A 24,512-nucleotide genomic window follows, 5' to 3' on the forward strand; every position below is an offset into this window, starting at 1 on the left:
CTTGAACTCTTCTGTTTTTAACTATTTTAATACGGCCGAGTCGTATTGTTATTTGAAGTTTTCTACCATCTCGAGATACTTCGCCTTCAACTTCTTCAAGGCAACTAGAGCTTCCAAGGCAGGTTCTATCACGGTCAGCCTCAGCGATCTACCAATTAGTGGAGATATAAAAACTGCAAAAATTTTCATATAATATGGCGCTACACCTCAAATGGTCTTTGCCTGCCATTACTGGCTTTCAAGACATGATTATTATCATAATAGTAAAACGGTTAGTCCAGTGATTGCATACATTCAGGCTAAATAACCCATGCGGTAACCAAAAAGAATTCCTTGTAATTGAGATGCTCAGTGCCTCAGAAGACTTATCCAGAAAAATTTACGTTTTATAAAACAATCAGAAGATATTCGTGCGCAAAAATTCGACATAAATCATACAAAATATAATTTAAATTACTGAGAAGAAAGATAAAATAATTTCTAGGTCAATCTTACAATGTAGTAAGGAATTTGAAACAACGCATAGAAGAAACAACAAACCTTCCACTGGATTCAATTTCCTTGACACATGATACTACTCGTCCAGCTGGGCACAATGTACCAAGATGCGAACTTTCTCCCGATCATCCGTTCATTCCGACTTCACTTACTTTGAATCACTCCAACAAACTGCCACCCGTATCTTAACTCCACTAGTCTCCTGTTTATTTCATACTTAGTCTGGCTGGAATCTCCTCACTTTATTACCTCCAGGAGGATCGTCCGGTCGGAACGAGCACATCTTAAACTCCTTCCACTCGCAATGCACCCTTAACTGGCACGCTCAAATTAAGCTCGGTGCTTCGTGAACGTCATTCAAACTGGCGCCGTAACGATCAGGATTCAATTAAAGTGCAATAATGGCCTTCAACCGAATCCTCGGCGAGTGTTCGGTGCCGTCCATTAGGGTGGAATCTCCCTCATAAATGCGTGTGATCGATGAAGATTTTACGACTCTAGCCGACCCGATTACCCGAGTGGGAGTTATGTAACGAGCCCGCGGACCGGGAGGGATTCGTTTTCCGACGGTTCGAATATCTTGCTACTTCTTTCGCTAAAAAGGCAGTAAGTTTGAAGTTCCTTTTTTGGGGATGGCTTTCATTTCATGGTTTTAAAATTTTAATAAGCTGCATTTTATGAACCAACTGCAAGACCTTACCGGGTGGTACCTTTAAAGCGCTGGCCATTGAGTTTCGGAGAATATAGCCCGGCCAATAACCAATAAACGGAATTGACGTCCATTCTGACTGATTATCCGTAAAATTTCACTCGCCTGCTCGGGTGGCGATGGAAGTGCAGCATCTACGTTGACGTCGCATTGAAATTGCACTTCGATCGTGAAGCAATCGACATCGGAGGAACGGGACCGGACCGGGAAAGGTTAATCCGTAGCGGGATTGACGGGTTTGAGTTTGTGATCGAGCCAAGCCCATTTTGGACGATGGTTTCGATGAAAAGTGGCTAATGGGATGGAGAAGTTTGGGGTTTTTGGGAATCGCTGTGATGTCATTTGGGTAAACTGTTGATGAGAAGTAATAAGATTGGATTTCTTCAAGGGTGTGTTAGTGTTATTGAAGTTGAAATCGATGAAGTTTGTTTGCAATTCGTGATAAAAGTCGATGAAGAGATATACAGATTTTCATACAGATTTTGAAGCCATTGAGACTTCCTCAATTTTTAGTTTACTGATACTGAGCTCTGACACTGACATTATTCTTCAACAAGTTTCACGTTTTCAAAGTAAAAGGAGCCATTTGAGCACGATTAGCTCAAATCACCAAGGCGCTAAGGGGCAACAAATTGCCTCAAACTCATTCCAGTAATTCCTGCCCAACTCTGCCTCGATGCACCCGATTGATCGGTGATTGGTTTACCAAGTGTGCAGTCAGTTTGCAAACTGCATCTGTCGGCAAACGATGACTTCATTCTCTAGCCGAATCAATCTATTCTCCGCGTCAACAAGATCCAATTAAGTTCGATTCCATTCGGACGAGCGAGAGAATAAAAAAAACGCATCACGCACTTATCCGTTCGTGAAAAGCGTTCGATCGATTTCGCCCTGTGTCATACTTCCTACTTCGGCGTACTTGGTGGACCTGACAGTACATTAATTTCCAAACGTCTGTACCAGGTTCAATTCCAAACACACAGCCGGTTTCAGATTAGAGCTGTTGGTCGTGTCAAGTGCCTGACCTCACGGTACGACAGCTACGTCCAACAGTGACTGACGGACTTCGTAGCGAAGAAAGTGACAGCTCCATGTGAATCTGGTGGAACGACACGCCGGGGCATAATTAGAATAATGATAAATGATCGACTGCATCGGATGGAGCGGGGGGGAAAACAGGATGCGAACGTGATTCACTTTCCTTCGATGCATCCGAGGCGTGTACGAAGTTCATCTTGCTCTGGTGATCCGTTTGATTGATCCTTTGAGCTTTTTTTTCGCCCAGGGAGAGAGATAAGATGTTCCAGCGGGAACGAACGTGTGCATGACTGTGCCGATTAATCAATCGCACAATAGAGTCGACGAGTGAGTGAGTGCAGGGCTGATAAATTATCGCTTCATGGACATGGTCGAAGATCTTCAGTGTGAGCCTGCCAGCCGAACGACAGCAGCAGCAGTAATGACCCAGTAAAAGGGAAAAAGAATTCTCGAAACAACGCACACGAGGCAACGCAGATCAGGGAATCTGTTACTAATTGTTTGGGGAGGAGAAGTTCTTTGGACGTCGGCGATGTTAGTGGATGAATTGGCAAAGTAATTAAAACGGCATCGAGCAGATAATTTGAGTCAGATGGAGATCATTAGGCAAATCATTAGCTCACGGTGTGTACGTGATGTATTTATCTCCGTTTGCAGTTCAGTACAAATCGATTACTTCTTTCATCGTTGTTTCTTCATTCGGTGGCTGTAACACATGACACTGGCTGCTGGCACAGCTGGCAGCCAGCATTTAAACTCCACACGCTTGTACCCAAGACACGCGGTAACTCTTGCTTTCTCAATTTAATTTCCAATTAAATGCGTAGCGCAAAAAAAAAAACTCCAACCAGCTAATATTCATGTTAATCCCCGTCACCCATTAGCATGCTGTTCGCTGTGGCCGTTGTTGGGAAATTGTGATGCGCTCGATAGCAATCCAAGCATGCTGTGCGATTTTTCGTTATCACTCACGGCGATGGTGGTGATGATGGGAAGCACCGAAAGGAAGCGGGAAATGAGTAGCTGCAAATGGGTTTACATCCATCACCGTGAGAGTTTCAGTGGGGTAAGTGCGGATGCGCTTTTTTATGCCGGGCAGCATCAGCTTTGTCAGCGAATTGGTTGATAATACGATTTAATGAGACCGCAGTGGCATTAAACTAGTTTCGAACCTTCATTTTCCTGTCACCGATTAGCGACTATTGCTCGTTTGAATGTTGGTGCGTGTGGTGAGATGATTAACTTTCCCGAATTAAAACGCGACCAACGAGCTTTGGTTGGTTGGTTGGTGCGTGGTAAAGTGTTTTCCGTTTTTAAGTTGTTAAAGCGGACGGGTGGTAGGTTGAAGGTATTACTGTATAAAGGGGTTGTTTCAATTGAGAGGACAATTTCACTGGTAATTGAAGATTTCAACAAGACGTTCAGTTAGTTATGTTAGTATGAGTGATGTATTTATGTTGTTATACAAATTTTCTAGGGATCGTTTTAAGATATTAATCTTCATAAATGTAGGTGGGATAAAACAAAGATCTGATATAATGAGGTGATTTCTAAGAAGACCTTAGGGGTTAAGTTAGCTTTTAGAAAAAATACCCTATCTGCCTTAGGATGTCGTTAAGCAAAGAAAAGAGCTTTTACGAACTACATTGCCTAACAAGAGTCAACATCATTGTCCGATAATCTTAAAAAACGTCTCATTTGGAATAGTTTTGGTGGGATCACGGAAAAGTTAGAGGATATGAGCTGCATGAATATTTTCTTTACGATTATCTACCTCGAGGCTCCTATCAATTGTATTTCAATATTTACAGAGAACTATAATTTGGAATTGTGAGATTCAGTTTTATGTCCCTTCAACAATCAAATTTCAATGGCTAAATAAATGAAAACATTACCAATAATCATTTCAGTTATGAGCTTTGGTAGATCTCGAGGAGGGTAGGGGTTATGTTATGAGCTAATTTCTCAAAAATGTCTGTGATTATTATGGAAGGTTCTAATTATTGAAAGTTTTTGTTATTCTTGAGGGATGGCTTGGAATACTTGAAGTGTTAGCGCTTTAAAAATAGAATAGTAAATGGTAAGGTTTATTGTACATATAATAAAACTGGTGGGATCGGCCATAAGTAGTGTATTGTGAGCTAAACACTATATATATCTTCTTCTCCTTCTTCCTTGGCACTACCACCTCTAGAGGTCTCGGCCTGCCATTTCTGGCTTACTGTGACCTGATTTTACCCGTAGTAAAGCAGTCAACCCTGCGTACGGGGAGACGGTCTAGATGGGATTAGAACCCCGGTCCTGCCGTGTGAAGACCGGTGCTGTTATCGTCTCCAGCACCGGACCGCCCCATAGGGCTATATCTTACAGAATTAATAATAAATTTAGCTTAATTCACCTCGGTACTGCCGTGTGAAAACCGGCGCCGCATTTACCACCGGGCCGCCCCCGGCTACTGAAGAATTGTTGAAAATAAATCTAATTTAAGTGGTCGAATTATTAAGGTGGGTTCAATAAAAATAAATCAGTGTGAGCTACAGCATACCATAGAATTTAGCCTCATTGAAGAAATTATTGTGATAGAATAATATTTGTGTACATTGTTAAGAGTTGTTGCTTCGTAGTCAAATTTTACCTCTTTTAATTACATCGTAGTAAAACATAATGCCATGTCATCGAACCAATTTTTTCTTTCTTCTTTTCACCTCTTTATTGACATCGAAACGATAATATTCAGTAAATCAGCCACAAAGCATGCAGTAAAATCCAATTAATCACATAGAGCAACAACACTGAAAAAGGACCAGTAAGTGCATCATGTATCTTGTCTCCAACTCACTCTCTCTCGCCTCGTATCGGTACTGTTGGCCACGTGACACTTATTAATGTGTAAATCATGCAGCAAACTGTGTTAACCTCGAATGAAGGCAGCAAGACCCATAAATCTCGCACCGTTGCCACAAAAAAACGCGATCAACGGCATGTGGCACCGAAGGGTACCAACAAATTGAGCCATTTCGGTACAGTAGCATTCTGTTGAGGATTTTTTTTTCGCTCGGCACACTGGCTTGGCATTGTACGTTATCTTGCGCATATGCCGAAAAGGGATAAGACACTTGTGAAAAAAGGCGTCATTTTTCCACATACTCACACACACACGCCCCCCCAAAATCTGTCTCTGTCAAATCGAACAAATGAGTGTGACTCTTCTTCATCAGAATGTGTGAAATAGCAAGGCTCACACACCCCTTTCATGTGATTATGGGCCACATAATCATACATCGGTGTCATCCAGAGTCCAGGAAAAAGAAATACTATCTCAAGCATCATAAATTTGCAAGTAATTTTAATAACCAACTCTCGTCCACCATTGCGTTCCATTACGCTTTCCGAATCCGTTTGCTGCCAACCCGCTCGAGTGATAAATGCAGTACGATAAGATGCAGCAACCTTACGCAATAAATTAAGATCTTTGCATCTTGTTATGGAAGCATTAATAAGGGTGCAGTACCGAATGCGAAACGTACACAGCCACACACACACACACACAAAGCAGGGATTTAATTTCTTCCCATCGCGAATTCGATTATTGCGCACGTTCCCGCACCTTTGCCAGCAGGATTTGGTGACCGATTTATCTGGTCTTCTCGCGGTGCCATCGACTGCGGTGCATGTTTTGAAAGGTTGTACTGATCTGTCAAAAGCGGAAATTGATACGACTCACTTCACCGCTCGGCAGGTTCGGCTTGTCGCTCGTAGCAGCAGAACTTGCCTGTTTTTTTTTTTGCATCGAATCACGGTGCGTTCGATGCCGATTTTTGTGGATACACTTTAATCCATTAGCGCCTTTTGCTGTGCTATTTCCATCCACCGCCAAGCGAAAGGCAAGGAACAAAATCGAAATCCCAAAACTTAACCCAGATTGCTGGCTTTGACGGATGGGCGAACGTTCGGCTCTTTTTTTTCTTCTTCTCCTTCTGGCTGTCCAACCAACCAAACGACGGCAGTTTTCGTGTTAAATATTCATTTAAATCGTCATTTCACCATTCCACCACTGCCGTGGGGATTGCCAGATTAGCCGCGGTAAGGCGCGCGGAATCCGTGACACAGTTTTTTTTCCTTTTGGCAGCACTGTGCCTTCTTTCCCGAAAACCAGCAATTAAAGAGCGATAAATACACATTAATCATGATAATGGGTGGTGGTGGACGGTGTTGTTGTTTTCGGCGGTGTGTTAGAATAAATGGCCAGGGAACGAGGAAACCAACCCCCCCGTGTCGAGTGTGACCTGTTTCCGGTTTGCGAAATGGTGATGTGCATGGCCGGTGTTCTTGAGAGTCGGTTGATTGCGCATTCACTTTGCTTAATGTTTTATTAAGTGCGTGAAAAGCTTGAAGGTGAAATTGAAAACACCTGGTGATTAAAGTTAAATTTTTCATACAATTTTCGTTCATGATTTCACTGACAGGATAATAACATCTTAGCCATGTAGCTAGGAATTTTATCGAGAGGAATTTTACACATTTCCAGGATCCACGATCTCAAACTTTAAGAATGTTCTAGTTTCTATAAGCACGACATTAATTTCGAGGACACTTGTTTTAAGCCATGATCCAATACATCATGCACATTCCACATGCAATTGATCGCAATCGAAACAATCGCCGAGCTGTCCAGTTGAACGATCAATTGAAGCTTCAAATCCTCAAACCGACAAAGTGTTTGAAGAATGCCGCCAGCGACGCAAACCGATTCGATTATTAACTCATCGCACAGATCGAAGTCGGTCACTTTTGCTTTCGTTTTAGCAGTGAGCATTCCTCCTTTTTCCACTGAAAACTCGGTCAAATTCTTTCTCACGATACCTCCAACCAAAACAAATCGTGATCCGGTGAGGTGCCACCTGAATAAACTGAGGGTGGCACCCAGACACTACAAGCGAATAAACGGTCAAATTCTGGTCCGCCCATTAGCAACATCGAAAAACCTGACGCACGTTTGGACGCAGCTCGATGCTGTAATCGGATTACGACTAAACATTTTAATTGACTCATAAACGGGCCGAAGCATTTGGAGATTTCTCAGGGATTAGCAAAACCGTTCCGGGGGGGACAGACCCCATTGGGTGGCTCACAACCGCTTCGGGCTTGCCCCAGCAAACGTAAGCCTCGTTAGGAAAGCATTCGGTTCGATTTGCGATTGGCATACAGAAACGGAACTTCGATAAGATCAGCCGAAACTGAATCACCCGTAAGGTAGAAAGCATTCCCAAATGGGCATACACCGAGTGAACTGTCTGTGTCTGTTTGTTTGTTTTAACGATGGCTGGCCGATGCGAGGCGGCGCTTGATCAGTTCCGTGCAACGAAATCGAAAACGAAATCGGCTGCGTGCGTGTGAGCTTGTCTCTGGGTGGGGTGTGATGTTGCAAGAGCAAATAATGAGATGACCAAATGCTCGGTCCAAATGCCTGTTGCTGGAAGCGCAGACACAGACTCGGCAGCTTTGTGGAGTCGATGTTGGGTGGGCTGTTCTTTTTGTTTTTTGTTTTTCCTGTGAAGAGCATTGGTGCGTTCGACCGCCGGTAGTTGGTGCTACTGCTGTTTTAAGACAAACCAATGGTGGGCCAACGGATGCCGCCGGTGGGAAAAGAAAGCAATGCGATGCGAAACGAGGGTGTTTTTCGATTCTTTTTTTATTATTTTGTTTTCGTGCACTTTCGTGAGTGTGTGCCTTGCATTTCTTACGAAATGCTTATGTATTTCTTCCGCTGAACTTTCCGACCCGGGGCACTGTGGGTGAGTGATGTGATAGGAAGTGGTCAAAAATATTTTGAAATGTTTTGGAGAATGCACCCAGATACTAAACTGTAATCTATTATGTTTGAAATTTAAGGAATAACGATGAGAAATAAATTATGTATTAATTGAAATATACCGACCAGTGTCGAATTAATTAATAATTTAATCGGTTAATTTATAATCAGACACCAGAAAAATCAGAATAAAGCTCATGCTTGTTTATACTCACTTCTTTGATTGCAAGCATCAGTATGCTTCTGTTGTTTATGAAGAGAATAGATTGAAAAATATATTAATGTGATAAAAACAGTTGAAATGATAAACTTATTTTAAAAATTGGAGATTAGAAATTATATTTCAGATTGTTTCCTCTTGATGCGGTATGAATCTTCTATCTTGGCCGAACAACCTCTTAGGTTATGCCTGCCATTTTTTGTACACTGGCCTCATTGTACCCGCATAGTTGGATACTCATTCCTTACTATGGGGGAACGGCCCAGATGAGACTTCAACCCCGGTTCTGTCGTGTGAAGTCCGGCGCCTCTGTCACATCTACGGTCAATATTGCTATATAAAAAAAGTGCTGATGATGACACATCAAGAATGAAAAGTATTCAGAAAAATCAATCAAGGAAGGATATAAGAAAAGAAGCATTAAAGCCTCGTTGACCAAAATTTATATATTATATTTATATACCTAGAAATATAAATAAAAAAATAAATAAAAATATTTATATATTTATATATGCTATCGGGCCTGGCTGTAGTTACGAAATAAAAAAATATCATAAGTACATTAACCTCATAATAAAATTGAGTGAATTAATAAATCAGTAAAACACGTCCTTTCAAATAATTCTCTTAGAATAACAACTTCAAAATGATCCCTTAAAAGATTTTTCTCCTTTCTTAGTTTAAAGCACTCCCACAGTGCATTCAATATATGTATTTTTATGGAAATACACACGTAACAAAAACGCCAAGCCACAGTCATGCTTCACACCCGAAGCATACGGGCGGACACGGTCGAGAAACGGACCGCAAGAACAGCCTCCGAATCCGAATCACCGAAGTGAGATGTAAATCACTGTCTGCCTAAATTAGGCCACCATCCGTAAACAGCCAAACACGAGCCGCGCAAAAAAGAATCATAGCACCACAGAAACGGCCCCCGGTCGAAGAAATGTGCCGAAGCACCCTCTTCGTTCGATCCCAGGCCAGCAGTCCCAGGTGCGGTCCAGGTGAGGGAGAACCAACAATTCCCAAACGAGACTTAACCCAAATCGTGCATCAAGCACGATAGCACCCTTCTCCACGACCCGAAGCGGCTGGTTAGCAGATACTAACCCACCCATTTGCATGTGCATCGAGCGAATAATGCACCGCAGCGAGAAGCGTGAACTCGAACACTTTGGAAATCGATCTCGCGACCGCTTGACCCCTTGTCAAAGCAAAATGACACTAATGCCCGACCGCGCGGCCGCGTATTCATAATTTATATTGTCCAACTCTCCCCAGGGTAGAAGCGAATGTCCTTCGCGGAATCGCTCGAAGGGACTCGCGCGCGCGATGCCAAATGTGAAACGCATCGCAGGGCTTCTGCTTGCTCGTGGTGCAGATTCCCCTCGGGGGGATGTTTCTATTGCCTGCCGAGGACCCAAAATGGTTGTGTGATGTAACTGTGCACCGTAGAAGGACATTGGTGGTCATTAAAATGGTTCTCGATTTGAGCTACATTGTAGTGATTAGGGATGGGGGTATCGGGTTTTGTAGATGATTGGAAGGGAAATGAAGCTGCTCAGTGAGGACCCAGGGACCGTTGGGCGGAGATTGTTCGATGACTAGGCCTAACAGGTAAATATGGTTGACAAGCTGTTTCGGTGGTTCGTTGGAAGGAATGTTGAGGGCTGTGATAATGAACCGCTTCTAGTCAAATAGCAGTTGACATTTCAATGAAGCTGAAAAAACTGATTATTTGATTAGGCAGTTATGACACTAAAGTTTAAGGTTTGAGGATTGGTCATTTAGTTGAACTTTTTGTCGCTTCTCAAGCCATCAAATCACGAAGTTGTAGATAGTCCCAGTAAATTATAGATCACTTATATTAGTTACCCTCCCAAGCGGTGATCAGCACCAAAAATAAATCGTCTCAAATACTACCAACAGCGTAGTTCAGCATTTTGATCGGTCAGCATTTTGAAAATCATGTCCATTTACACAACAGCAACCGTCCATCAGCTTCAAAACCCAGTAGTCCCGAAACGGTGGCACACAAAATTAAACAAATTCTTAACCCCCGCTTCTATACAAACGATCTCCGCTACCGGAGAATGTGTCTGTTCTGCACAACTCACCCCAGGAGAGAGAGGGAAAAAGAAACCCTGGAAAGAAAAGCCGAACTGGTCCATCATCGGTTCAGGGAGTTCACGCCCGTTCAACCAGAGCCAGAGGAAGCATGATTAAATAAATGCAATAATTCTCCGAATATGGGCAGAAGATGAAACAACCGCACCAGTTCGCCCGTCCCGAGATGATGAAGTCCGGCCAGGGACCGGCCGGAAGAGTGCTCGAGCGCAGAAGTGTAGCCCGGAGTGAGTGATTGATTTGTTTACTTACCAACAAGGAAGCGAAAACCTATCCCTTTGGGCGTGTTACTGTTGTCTGGTGGGCTCACGTAACTCCCGCCTTTTGATGTGTGTGATCTCTGTTTGCTGGAATGTTTTATTTACCATCCCTGGCCATGTTCGGTCGTGTTCGGGAACAAGGATCTGTTCTGAACTGAAATAAGCAATCGAAAAAAAAACGAGCAGTGAAATAGAAGTTACCAAACGGTTAACCAAGTCTCAATAGTGCTTATTAATGTCAGACCCATGGCAAATCGTTCGCTCGTCTCGTTTGTCAACCAGAGCTCGAGATGCCCGCAGCGTACGGTTTGTCCACCAACAACACATCGCTCAACGGTTTAATAAGACATCACGAGCGAGAGGAGGACCTCTCAAATATATTAATTCATCCAGCTTTTTTTTTCTTCTGAAATCCATCAACATGTGGATATCTTTTGCAATAATACTGAGCACTCTAATAGCGACACCGAGCCTGCCATGGAATGGAGGTCAAGTTGAGGTTTCGGCTTGCGTTGCTACATCGCCATCAAGGAGGGCAGCAACAACGTTCGATGACGGGTCGTCGGGAACGCCTCCCGACTGTCAATACGATTTAGCTGGTCGACATGAGATCAACGCAAAATGAGATTTTGTTTCAATATTTCGTTGGTAAAATGGGCGAACCATATTTGTTTTACTGTCTACTGTTGAGTAGACAGCTGAATGCTGTGGTTTTGAAACTTGTAACAGGTTGCCTATAATCGTTCGCTTTGTGATAATGAAGAACTCCTCCAGAAAAACCCCAAATCCCCTGCTTCGGGTCCTTTCCCAACCGATAGGAAGTTGATGCTGGGCAGTGAGTAAAAATTTTATCACCACCATCAACATCTGAAGGTCCCTCCGTCACGCCATCCGTCACGAGCTAGACGCCAGTGTCTCTGTCAACGGCCACAAAACAGTCATGGAGGCCCCCTTTCTTAATAGCCGTACAGCGCGTCGAGGGAAAAACATATGGCACTTTTAGTCACAAGTCTCTCACCCTCAACAGCCGTGACAGCCAATGCACGATGACTGCACGATGCATTAGGCAGTACATTAGACAGACCACCTCCAACCTCCAACAGCTCTACAACCCTTGTCAAGTTCGTTCCCTTTTGGTAAGCCCGGCCGTGGAGCAGTCTCACACGATCGTTGATCGTCGACGCAGAAAAGACCCTTTTTTACAGAAGTGGGAATGGCTGTGTAAGCGATGGGTGTTTTCAATACCGGTTGAAGTTGTCTGAAAAGAAAAGTTCTGATGAATAGCAGCATAGTCCAGGCATCCCCGGACGGTCAGCAGAATTAATGATTGATTTCTTGACTCCAGAGGTCAGCAATGCCGGTATTCGCAATGAAAATCGAGGTCGAAGGGTTTCTCACCGTGGTCGCGATCGTCGTGGTTCGTGACGATTCTCCGGGAGCTCTCACGGGTGAAATTTGAGTAGCACGATCGTACAGGAACCGTGCCGACAGGGGGGGAAAAAACTCATCTTTCGATTGAAAAGCGAACTCGCTCAGTCGGCACATTGTTAAGGGTGTGATTCATGATTCCCCGTTTTGTATTACACGTACCGAGTGGTTCGGCTTTCGTTACACCATAAATCAGAAGATTCAGTTTTGTTCCCCCCCTGTAGCCGATATCCATCGCACCCTTTCTTGAGCGACGACCAACAGCATTTGAAGTGGCGATCATATTGAACTATTAAATAGGTCGCCATTGCTGGTGCTCTTTGTTCGGGGCCCCGGTTGCGTCTGCTTATCGCGCGGAAGGATGATTCTTGCCGTTGAAGCTAATTGTAAAACCACACTCGAATGGATCGTCTAGCGTCACGGTGAGTGATCTTTGGTGAGGGTGTTACATTTGGGTATCGTTAAGAAGGTACCCTTTTCGGTGGCACAATGTGAAATATTTCATGGCAGCTTAATCCGACGATCAAGAAGTGACTGTGAGAAGTGTACTGATGTGATGCAATTTAAGCTTCGTCGAGTGATCTGTATTACTGACAACGATCTGGATTGTGTTAGACAAATGTCTTTGACACACTAAGATAATAACGATCTAAAACGGGTCTTAGTAAAGTAACTCGATAAAAATTAAGTAAAGTAACTCGAACCAAAGCTCTTTGGTTAATAATTTGTGAACCAAATTACAATTACGAATAACTGCTTTTTTTTAATTGCTGCCTCTGATTCTTCTACTAGGAATAACCATAAAAAAATCATATTTCTTTCTGAATTTTGTAATATTTCATAAATGGTCGAAACAAGGCATCACCTTATTAAAATTATTTTTACTTCTCTTTTCTTATAACAGCTCATCAATCAACCAAAACTTATTTCTTGCTCATGAAATGGACCGCAAAAATGCTACAAAACTATCAACCAATGGCAGTACACGAAGAAAATCATCATTCAAAGCGATTGCTTCTAGCGAACACAACGAGTAAGTGTATTTAAAAAATGTACACAATTTAGGAAAAGTTCTAATGAAATAATTAGGTAAAAACTTAAACAAAAGGCGGATATATTTTCGGAAAAGAAATCGTGGAAAAATTTACAAAGGGTTGTGTTTATTTTTGCTTTAAAACTATTAGAAAGTAATGAAAAACTCATCAACACTGAAATCTTAATCCTGTTTGCTTATTAAATCTCTTTTACGCTGTTAAATAAACCAAAATTCAATTCGTTAAGAAAAACCTTCGTTGCATCCCGAAAAACCCTGCTTCGTTTCAAATGATGCCCCGTAAATGCTGCAATCCGAATACATATCGACCCGCATCACACGGCCATCAGGCGCGTATCATAGCAACGCAACACAAGGCAGCTCAGTGGTGGTGATGATTCATCAGAAGCAGGCACTCCATTTCTTCTTTTGCTTTGCAGAACCCAACCGGAACGACCTGGCGGTGGCACGGTGGAACGGATGGCCAGCAGCATTCCTCTCACCACCCAACACTCCCCACCCTTTGCAGCTAACTTTGTGAGTATATGCATATTTGTCAGGCTTTATTGTTCGACGCATCAAATAATGTCACTCTCTTTGCGCTTTTGGCACAAAGACGAGTACGTTCTTTCATCAGCCTTTCTGACGATCCGGATTCTTACTCCGGATTGCACACATTTGACACCAACCGAATGGCACAACGACTCTCTCTCTCTCTCTCACACACACACACACAGGGTAGTTTTTAATTAAACAAAATTCTTTCTAGGCCTCGGTGCATCGTCCCCGGCAGATAAGCAGCATAGCGGCGATCAAAAGAACGGCCAGCCAGAATGCAGCAGCAGCAGCAGCCTCGGCTCACGAATCATCAGCCCGAGATAGTTCGACGGGTGTCTTTGGTGTTGTGGAAACGGACAGCCAGCTAGCAGCGAGTCAGTCCGCCGGTTTCCCGCACCCGAAGCGCCACTCGAAATACGGCTCACCGAGCAAAGCCGTACCGATGCCACAGCGCCCGGAAGCGCACGGAAATAATGGTCCGAACGGGCGATCGAATGCTAAAGTAGCTGCACCGACCGGCACGGATCCGTCCGGGAGAAATCTGCATCCGGTCGGGTCGGTTGCCGGTGTCAGCGGCGAAAACAATGGCAGAATATTTAATCAACCGACGCTTCCGCTGCCGGTGCAGATTCCGAATCCTTACGCTTGTACACCGTCGTCGTCGTCGTCGTCACCTGCGATGCCTTCAGTGACGGGTCCAAATTATGGTGCCCAACCGGTGCAGTACCGGCCGGCACACACACCGGCAGCACAAAAGACTGATTATCTGCAACCGTCGTCGGGTGGCATCAGGCACGGCGCTGGTAGCGTAAATCAAAAGTCCTCCTGCTCGACAGGGCTGCCAACCGGAGATGGCTGTCGACGCTTGGCCGTGCAGCCGGGTCGCTTCACGAAACACCAATCAACCTCGGCACCGGTACAGGCACCGGCCGGTGGAAAGCTAACGCCGAAGCTGCTGAATGACATCTACGAAAAACACTTGTTGAGCCAGACTACCTTCGAGGTGAACGGTGCGCTGCTAACAAGTTCGTCCGCTGGAGTGAAGGCTCCAACTGTCACCAACCACCATCACGCCGGTGGCAAACACAACTCCTCGGAAATGACTCGAACGCTAACGAAGACTGACACTCGGTTGCGTGCCACGTCAAAAGCCACGGGAAAGGATGGCTCACCGGTGTACGAATGCGCCCTGCGAAACGCGACCGAAACGGAGGGCCATAATTTGTACGAATCCGTACGCAGCAATTATCACATATACGAAAAGATTGACTCGCGAAGATCTTCCCTCGGTGGGAGTACGCCACCGGTCGCGTCATCCGCCTCGTCAGCGGCTTCCTCGCTGGAGCAGTACGTGCGTCCGGTTGCACCACATCTAGCGCCACCGCCCCTACATCCACGTCCCAAATCACATCCCTCGAATGGAGGAATCGAAGCTACCGATGGGACGAACCTACCGATGGCCGTCGTTCGTCATGAAGTACAAAAATCGATACAGTTTAAACAAGCGCCAAATAGTTCCGGAGGCGCGAGTGTTCTTTCTCCGATCCAGGAACGTCCACCGTTACCGCCAACGATTGGTGGCAGGACGTTGGTTCCAGCCCAGCGCAGTCCGTCGACACGTTCCGAGCGGGTCAACATTGCACTGGAAACGGCCAAAGCAATTGCAACGGCAGCGTACATCGAACGGTGAGTATAATTTCTGGAAATTATGCTTTTATATGGGTTTTGCATAAGGTCTTCAAAAATATTCCCGGAATTTTCAAGTATATTCTATTATTATTGGTTGAAATGTGAAGTCCCTTTTAAGCGAGTTCTTGAATCAATTCCTATTTTTGTTTCTTACATACCTTACGCTTCTAAACTCAAATGTTTGATGAAATTATTCGATCTGCTCCATTGGGTTGGGTTGAAGACTCAAGAGACGAAAATCAACAATCTATGATCTACGCAGGGGATAGGTACAGGGAGATGCAGTGACGGGTTTTACAATACGCAGACCAAACGAACGCTGTAGCCTCCAGGCTTCAAGAGGCCTTAAAAGCACAGAGACCTCGACCCGACCAGCAAAATCGAAATGATAGAGAGCCCCAAATTTTAAACTCCGCTTAAGGCTTCCAAGGAGCAAAATCTGGAACTGAATAGATGAATGTTCTTTTGAAGACTCGTCCAAGACTTCACCAATAACTGAAAAGACAGACGGAGCTGGAAGTCTAGGTAACGTTGAGGATCCAGTTCTCAGTAAACAGTACTTATCTGGGAGACATAACTGACGAATTCTTTCTGATAAAGATGCTCCGAAGGCATTTTGGGAAAATGGCGAGCTCTAGCTCTGCGTGCTACGAACTAGAGCCGTCCTGCTCTGATGAGCTAGTCAAGTCATGCGAATGCCATCGGATGACTCAGGTCGTGTGATTTTTTTAGGCCTTCCACATAGAGACCAAAGGCTTAGGCAGAACTGTGATGACTTGAGGTATCCACCAAAAAGGCCTCAATAGAACAGAAACAAGTGTTTAAAATTGATCTTATATATTTTTTATTCTTACTTTTAACCTTATAGGAGATTTTGAAGAGCTCCCAAAGAATGAAAATTTGACAAAAATACTCCGTTCTGTGAAATAGCTTGTGTTGAGAGAATTATCGTACAGTGGAAACCTACAAACCACATCCAATCGCTTCAAATCCACCTTGACGAAGAGAGATTCGTTCCGGGCCCATAAATCAGCGCCAGCATCTTCCGTAGGCGTTGGCAGCCCGAATCTGACAGCTTCCCGGGCGTTAATGTGGCCACCAGGAATGTCTAACAACAACAACAACCGACTCTAATGGTGGTACACGCCGCCGTCCTGCAAAGACATAATTCAATCCGATTAGTTTGAAGAACAAAAAAACCGCACCGCTGTTCCACTACTGGTATCGGGTGTTTGGTTTGAGGTGAAAGTCAACGATTTGTTTGAACATTCCTATCGTGTTGCACCGTGCACCGCAACAAAAGAGAGGCGACTACTTAAGCCGTCCAAATAAATAACGCTAATGTTTGCTCATAATGCGGTGACACTTCAACTTCCCGCCGTGTTGTGTCATCCGAAGATCGTTTGAAGATCGAATCACACCCACCCGGGGTTCGGTAGGGGAAAACTGATGACTTTTCCGGGCGTATTCGAGTATCGCTTGGCTATTGGTTCTCCCTTGTTTTCCCCCGCGTTCTGCTGGAAGTCATTCTAACGAGGTTCTAATTTCGGAAAAAAGGTTACATTAGTGTCTCCTGGTGGGGGGGGTGTTTTTCCAAAACTCGTTTCCTTCGTACAAAACAGCACAATAAATTTACGGACTGTTCAATTCAATTAGTTCCACTGTTGGGTTTGCTGTGGGTTGCAGGCTCCATGCAACGTCTCGCACTCCGGTTAAAAGTTCCTTACACGGTTACGGAAGCAGGTGAAAGTGAGTAGTTGGTCTAGCCGATCGTCGTCCGTCAGGCATGGTCTTGCGCGTCATAAATTTATCGCAATATCCCATATTTCATGACGTCTTCGGTGGTGATGTTTTGTCATCGACCGTCAAGACTCGTTCACCGCTCCGAGCGCGTTCCGGGGTTGTGTTGTCTAGGTTGGCAGCGATTGTACAAACACGTCACCGGGCTAGACAATGGGGTTTGATGAGTGGAAGGAACAGTTGCAGACATTAGCCGTTCAGGAAGAGAGGTGGCTTCAAGCAGCAATGGGAAAGGAAAATGATGGCTTCAACTTCAACTGTACTAGAGAGTTTTGTTTTTGTGAAGAAGTTTTTTGAACATTTTAAAACATTTTTGATTTTGCTTGTTTATAAATTTCTATGGAGTTTATTTTTATTTCTTTTTTAATGTTTTTGTATGAAAATGTTGAATATGTAATAAATTTTTAATTTTTTATATCTTAATTTATTCAAGTTTTCTGGTTTGACACCGTTTGTTCTCTTTTTTATGTTAATCTTTTAAACTTAAATTATATATTATTGTTTGATTTTTGAGATTTTTTTCTTTTTTGAAGTTTATCTTATTTTCTTTCTTTTTTTCTATCTTTATTTCATTTTGTAAATTATCTTTCTTGTATTTCTTTTACTTTATTTGTTTTTAACTTTCGGGGTTTTTTTTTAATTTTAAGTAATGATTTAAATTATAATTTTAAGTTAAATTTGCTTTTCAGGTTTGTTTATTTATCTTTTTATTTTTTTAACAAAAGCATTTTCTACTTTGTCTTTGTTTCTTTAACTTCTATTATCATGTTTAACTTGTTTTTTTTGCGTTTAGTTTCAAAAAGTTTTTTTTTTCCTTATAAAGATCCCTTTTCTCCTTTTTTTAGGAAAAATGTTTGTTTTCAAAATCCATTTTATCGTTCATTTCGACGAAAACTTGGTTAATATACCCTTTGAAAAGGATGCATAAGCGCTCCATCAGCAATGGAACAAGCGATGCGTCTGAAAAATGGCGACGATGGTTACGATCAATTTCAGGGCCACCCGGTAAGGTTTAGCGCAGTAGCGGCAGCAGCAATTCGGTCATAAAAATTGTTTCACGAACGTCAAAACAAACTGCTTGCCGGACAAATTTATGTGCGAACACTTTTCTTTTGCTGGTCGGTTTTCCTCCACTCCATAATGAACACGCACACGTAAACGAAAGAAAATGGAAGCTAAAAAGTGGCGATCTGATAAAACTTTACAATTTTCACATTCGCTCGCACGAGGTTTTCTTTTTCGTTTCTTTTTTGCACACATTCATTCAGTTTTGGTTTATGTGCGGTTCTTTTGGGAAATTCTGCTTTTATTTACATTCATCCTTCCAAGACCGTTCCTTCTACCGTTTGGTGAGTTATGGGTTTTCTGCGGCAGCATGCTTTATTGTGATGTGACACATTACTATTTATATGTGTTTTTGTTGTGGTTGCATGTGTGTGTGTTTGTGCTTTGTTGTAAATATTTTTTACTAAGATGTAAAATAACTGCATCGGGGGTTGTTCTACGCGAAAGTGCATCGCTATGAATTTTAAGTAGCAATAAATGCATTCTCAAGCATGTCACATCGGGTAGACAGTTTTCCATTACTGGAAGAAGCTGCTTTCCCGCTTCATCGAAAGCCTGTCAAACATCCTGTCGATTAATACATTTTCGGTGTTCAACGTTCCGCGAAATTGAACGGAACAAGCCGGCTCGTGGTCGTCCGGCCCCCAATCTTCACACCCGACCAAATATGATGAATGCTGTTAATTGTATATTTTATGGGGCTTTCAAGATGAGTTTGTTTTCCACGCAGTTCCGCAGGTTGTGAACCCCCGGAGGTCGATAGTTCGGTCGAAGGTCGGTGACAAAGTTCCGCGAGAATGATTTACGATGCCGCTTACACCCGGACCGAACGCAAACATTTGACTTATTTGTTGCCCGTACAGTAGTACTGCGCGCGCCAGTTATCATCTGCTTCAACCATGAGAAGGTTGCATGTTTATTAACTTTATGGATGCTGTTCAAAGAAACAACCATATGGTTTGGCGTCGTGTGTGACGACGCACGGGGTTTTAAAGCATTAATGATGTCTCGTGGCGCGAATTCAGCCATCCCGTCGGCGGTGGTGTGGCGCCTTTTTAATTTGAGCCGTTTGCAGGAACGCGGCAGGATGAGCAAGTTTGCGATCTGGTGGAGGATAATGAAGCACATAAATTATCTCACGATCAGTTACGCGTTGGGACATTTTTTTTCTTGCTTGGGTGCTTGGCCTGGGTGACACGGATGATTCATGATCGAGTGCAACTTTGTGGTAAGGAAATTAAAACGATTGAGTGAGGAATAGATGGATAACATGGCTAAATTAATACAAAGAATCGATTTTGATGTTCTTGTTTGAAAAAAATACATGAAAAATCATTAATTGATAGGCGCAGTTGACATATAATAAAAATTGCATAATTTTAGGCGTTTCTGTTGGAAGATTGTTTAAGGTAAATTAACTTAAGAGCGCTGTCGTTGGACATTTCAATATTTTCAAAATGAACCACTTAATGGCATCCTTTAGATCGATACTCCTTATATTATGCAAAGCGCAATGAATAAGATAACCTTTTAAACTAGATTAATAATACTAATAATTTAATGTTGAATCTTAATGCCTTTAGTCTGAAAAACAATCGAAATTTATTATGAAAAGTAGGCTGCGGCCCTCAAAACCCCTTTCCTCTAAAGTCCTCTGAAATTAATCTACCGCCACTGTGCCTCGCAAAAAAACCCTTCCTTTTTCATAGTAAAACATAAACCTTAAAAGCGCCTCAAATTATGCAATGCGCTACACTACGATGCAGAAATTTTTAAACATTGTTCAATAATTTATCTGTTTGATGTGTATAAAAATGATCATAGTATTTTGTCTGCCTTCGAGTTACTTTATAAAATTTTCTCTTTAAAAGTTTCTCTTCAAAAGCCGGTGTTTTTTTAAATAATGTAGAGGCCTTGAACTTTATAGATTACATTCGCTTCTATTGTGAGACAGCATACAATTTGACGAGAAAAAATATGCCATTTTGACGACCAACTCTTCCACATCACTCGCCGACATGCATCCAACACCTTCAACCGATATCACATTACAGATGCTCATGTAATGGTTTGTTATGGTGTTTGCCCCTAGCGTTTTCCGTTTTTCGGAAGCGTTAACCTTTCCGATGTGCATCTCATTTCTAAGAGTTCCTTACACATCTGGGCCCCTAACAATCAAAAGACGTTCGCTAGTCGGCATTTCAAATAATTAACCCATCGCTCGAGGCCAACAGCCCCTAATTCAACCTCTCGTGGTATCAATTTCCAATTAACTACACCCAAAACATGACACTTTTCACCTTCAAAATGTTCCCCCGCCCGGAAAAAAATTGTTACTCCTTCCGATAAATTAACCGGTAATCAATACCTGATTTGTTTAACAACTATTCACCAGAAAACACACACATGTCTGTAATAGGATGCAATAAATGGTTGTTGAGAACGTCGGGTGAGACCGCCGAAACTCGGATCGGTTGGTGTTGGTGGAATCGATTTGTTTCGAGGTTTCCTCGTTGGAACGGGTAACTCGATAGTGTTCATGTGTGTGCCGCCGAGAGGAAAAAAGGGGCAAACCTTTTCGGAAATGCATTTTTCCATTGCATTGGCAGCAAGTACTTAGCAGCCGCCATCGTTTTGTTTGGGATGTTTCGTACAGAAAAAGGTGTTTTTAAGGGTGAAAACTATACAACAACTCCGTGGTTGGATGGTTTCATACGGTGGAGTACAGTTTTCCGATCACGCGGGTCGGTCAAAGGAATAAGCTAGAAGCAAAAAACAAACCAACAAAAAAGAGCTAGTAAAACGGAACCCATAAATCCGAATTATCGCTGTGGTGAAAATTTATGGTACACTTTGAAGCGAAAGCGAACGGCCGAAAAACTAAAGGATTGTGGCCTTCGTGTGGCCGGAGGAAAAACGTGAATGGCACGCGCGCGGAGGAGCGAGAGCGAGATGGAAACAGGCCCAAAACAGTCAACAAGAAATAAACAAATTTACGGCAAACAGTTGTTTTTGTCAAACTGATTTGAAATATTTTTGTCGCCCCCTCTCACGATGGCGGGGAAAAAGTGTTGGGGTTTTTTCCGGCTTGTGGCTTATGTGAAGCTCTTCTGCTCTCATCCTGTTTTCCTCTCCCGCCGCGGCATACAGCAGCATATTTGGATGGTTTTATCTCTTTGACAGGTGCATCCGTTCGTTGGCGTTTTCTATGCCAAATGGTTGGGAAAAGCACTTCAGAAGGAGGAAAACAAAAAACAAGTTGGTTTATCTGCTTTTCCATCTGCGGTAGACGAATCACCATCAAAACTGTGGCTGAACGGTTAAAGTGGGTCCCATTCTTGCGACCGAAAAGTGACCGAACGTGTCTGAATGCGATTCACGCTTACACGGGGAAAAATTGTGGTCTTTTGGTAATTGTTATGAGGCGCGCTGTTAGAAATTACGTTACGGGAGGTGGTGGAAAGTTTAAGAACTCTTCGAATGATGCAGTTTAAATGCTATTCGATTTAATGATGCATCAAATACGGTTGAAAATGCCCCAAAGAACAAGGTGTTTATGAAGCGAATAAAGCGAATGAGATTTGATGACCGTTCGTGAGCGGAGTCGGCCAACTCATTGAACCGATCCGTGCCACTTATCCGTACATTCCCAACAGAAAAAAAGGAATCGTTTTTCGGTAGTAAAACTCGAAGATAATTTAATACCATGCATCTCGCATCCACCACACCGCCCGTACAGGGCTCATAAAAACCATCAACCGTCCCAGCCGAAACGTGCTCAAACGTGCGTTTTCACATCTTCGCCAACCGAAACAATCACGTGAAGAACGTGCGTATGAGTCACGAAATCTTGAGGGTGGCAAAGTTGTTCGTTGCTTTTTTTTTTGCTCGCCGTTTGCTACCAATCTTACACACACTTTAAAATTGACACGTTTCCTTTTATAGGATCATTTTTTAGAAACTGCCGGCATATCCCGGAACTGGCTGAGCGCCATCCCGAACCAAAAACACTCGCAAGCCGCTCGATCGTAAATCATGTCACTGGAAGGTTTGGTACAGGATGGTTGGAGTGTGTGCGTGTGAGGATAAAATCGAAAGGAGGTTTTGGGACAGGCTCACACTCGGCGCTGGGTGATTTGAAAGATGGATAAATCTATTTTCACATTAACAGCAACGAGTTGCAGCAGCAGCAGCAGCAGCAGCCTGGTGCACGTGTTGTTGCCATTGCCAATCGTTGACTTATCGTTGTCATCGTACGGGGAAGGTGTGTAGCTATGGATGCTTTTTACAGTAAAGAACTGCTCTTGTTTTGGTGATGAAGCGAGAAATAAAAGGAATGCTTTAAAAGGTTTGCCTGTTCAAATTTAAACGAAAAGCGTTGGGATTCCTTCACGAGGGTTGGAAGCTGCAAACAAGGATACGATTAGCTGTAGAAATAAATTCCCAACTTCGAGTGACATTGCTAATGCTGATGGGAGATTGTTGTTAGGAATTGGTTACAATATTGGAAATCATCGGTTGAAATGATTTTCATTAAAAAATCTAGGCAGCATGCATGCATCACTGAATTGGTATGGCTAATATATTATTATAAGTTTCATTTAAGATTGAGTAAATTTCGGATGCGGAAGGACCTAAGAGTATTTTAACGAACACAATAACAATTGGAATCCTATCGTTAGGGTTCAAAATAATGGTATCTTAAAATACTGGAGAATAGCTTTAAGGATCTACCTCCAGGACACTCACCAGCAAAGTATTTCGTTTAAAGCAATAGATGTCTTCAAGGGTGCGTAATGCCCGAAAATAGTAGAATAATCGAATGTGTCAAGGTGCGAACACCATGGGACCAAAACTCTGTGGATCAAATCATCGTTTGCTCCTGTTTGATGAGAAACATAGCATTCGATTCTGTTGAGATAAAAATGTTCTGATCTTCAGATAGGTTAAGGGCGGCCCGGTAGTAGAGGTGACAACGACACTGGTCTTCACTCGGCAGGACCGGTGTTCAAGTCTCATCTGGGCCGTTCCCCCATAGTGAAGACTGACTATCCAGCTATACAGTATCATTAAATTTAGTAAGCCAGTAATGGCAGGCATGACCTAGGAGGTCGTTAGGCTAAGAAGGAAGATGAAGAAGAAAAATAAGAAGCATTCAGGAAGGGCTATATTTTGAACTGTGTAACCCCTTTGTATTATTCAGAATTTAATTTTACACCAACATTAATACAAATAGACGGCATTTTTGAAGTATTGGACGAAATCCACCTTAACACCATGAAGACTGCGGATCTAAAAGTTTAACTTCAATTTTTCGGGATATTCATCAAGTTTTCGTGATGTGAGCTCAGCGATCTCAGCAGCTGTTTGAGAGCAGATTTTTTCAGAATACATAGAAGTATGGTCCTGCGCTAATTATCTGGAGCCCGAGGCTTATATGAGCCACTTCTTTTAACTATCCAACTACGGATATAATCTGCTTAAAGAAGGTGATAGAACCAAATAAAGAGGAGGACTTCTAACCAGCCTTATTTGGCTTTGTATTGAAAGAGTAAATGCTTCATAATGATCTACCAACTAAGCAATATTTTATTTTTTCAATCCAGTTTGTCTGCCGGCCAAACAAAAGCTAGCCATCCATCTCAAGTCTCGCCAAACAACAAGTTCAATCTTAAAAACAGCAAACGTTTGCGTCTTTCCCATACCAGGAGCCCGAGCAACAATAAATACGCTCGCTCTATCAACGTTCCCAAACAGAAAAACACACATACTGCCACAGTACGCGGTATTAATTTAGCAACAATTAAGTCCAGATTTATGACTTCCCAATAGCGAGTCGTACAAACTGCTGGACATTTGTTTCTTGCCCGCCCAAGGGTCACCTACGTCCGACGAGAGCGAGCAGCTTCTTAAGTCAGCTTGTTTGTAGCTCCCGTTTTTTCTTCTTCTTGAGCACTTGAGTATTTAATCCCATCCCCGTATGGTGGCCTTTTTCTCACCCACGGCGGAAGAGGCTTAGGCAATGGCTTAAGTTGAAGTGTAAATATTTACACACTTGCAAATGCAACGCGCATCGCGATGCGCCTACGTATGGGACGGGACAGCTGCAACAAATCGGCCAAATCGGACAGTAGACCAATGCCCGTACGGTTGTTGGGGATTTGGTTTTTAAGACTCCCGGTCTATTAAAAGTCTGCCTGCCTCTGTTCTGAGCGCTCCTTTCCGGGCGTTCCAGATACGTTTGCTTAAAGTAGGCCAACTCTAGTACGAGA

At 43.1% G+C, this 24,512-nt stretch overlaps 1 protein-coding gene across 2 annotated transcripts in view; it reads left to right on the forward strand.

Moving 5' to 3' along the window:
• Positions 1–24,512, forward strand: part of LOC118514699 (kinesin-like protein CG14535) — a 119,817-nt gene that overhangs the window by 12,093 nt on the left and 83,212 nt on the right. For both annotated transcript variants that reach the window (XM_036061761.1, XM_036061762.1), the window contains 3 exons: positions 13,000–13,128; positions 13,569–13,665; positions 13,898–15,372. In XM_036061761.1, the coding sequence (XP_035917654.1) occupies positions 13,037–13,128; positions 13,569–13,665; positions 13,898–15,372 (1,664 nt within the window). In that variant the 5' untranslated portion in view covers positions 13,000–13,036. The remainder of the gene's footprint in view (positions 1–12,999; positions 13,129–13,568; positions 13,666–13,897; positions 15,373–24,512) is intronic.

This window comes from Anopheles stephensi, chromosome 3, assembly GCF_013141755.1.
Source record: "Anopheles stephensi strain Indian chromosome 3, UCI_ANSTEP_V1.0, whole genome shotgun sequence".
In the NCBI taxonomy this organism is placed as follows: domain Eukaryota; kingdom Metazoa; phylum Arthropoda; class Insecta; order Diptera; family Culicidae; genus Anopheles; species Anopheles stephensi.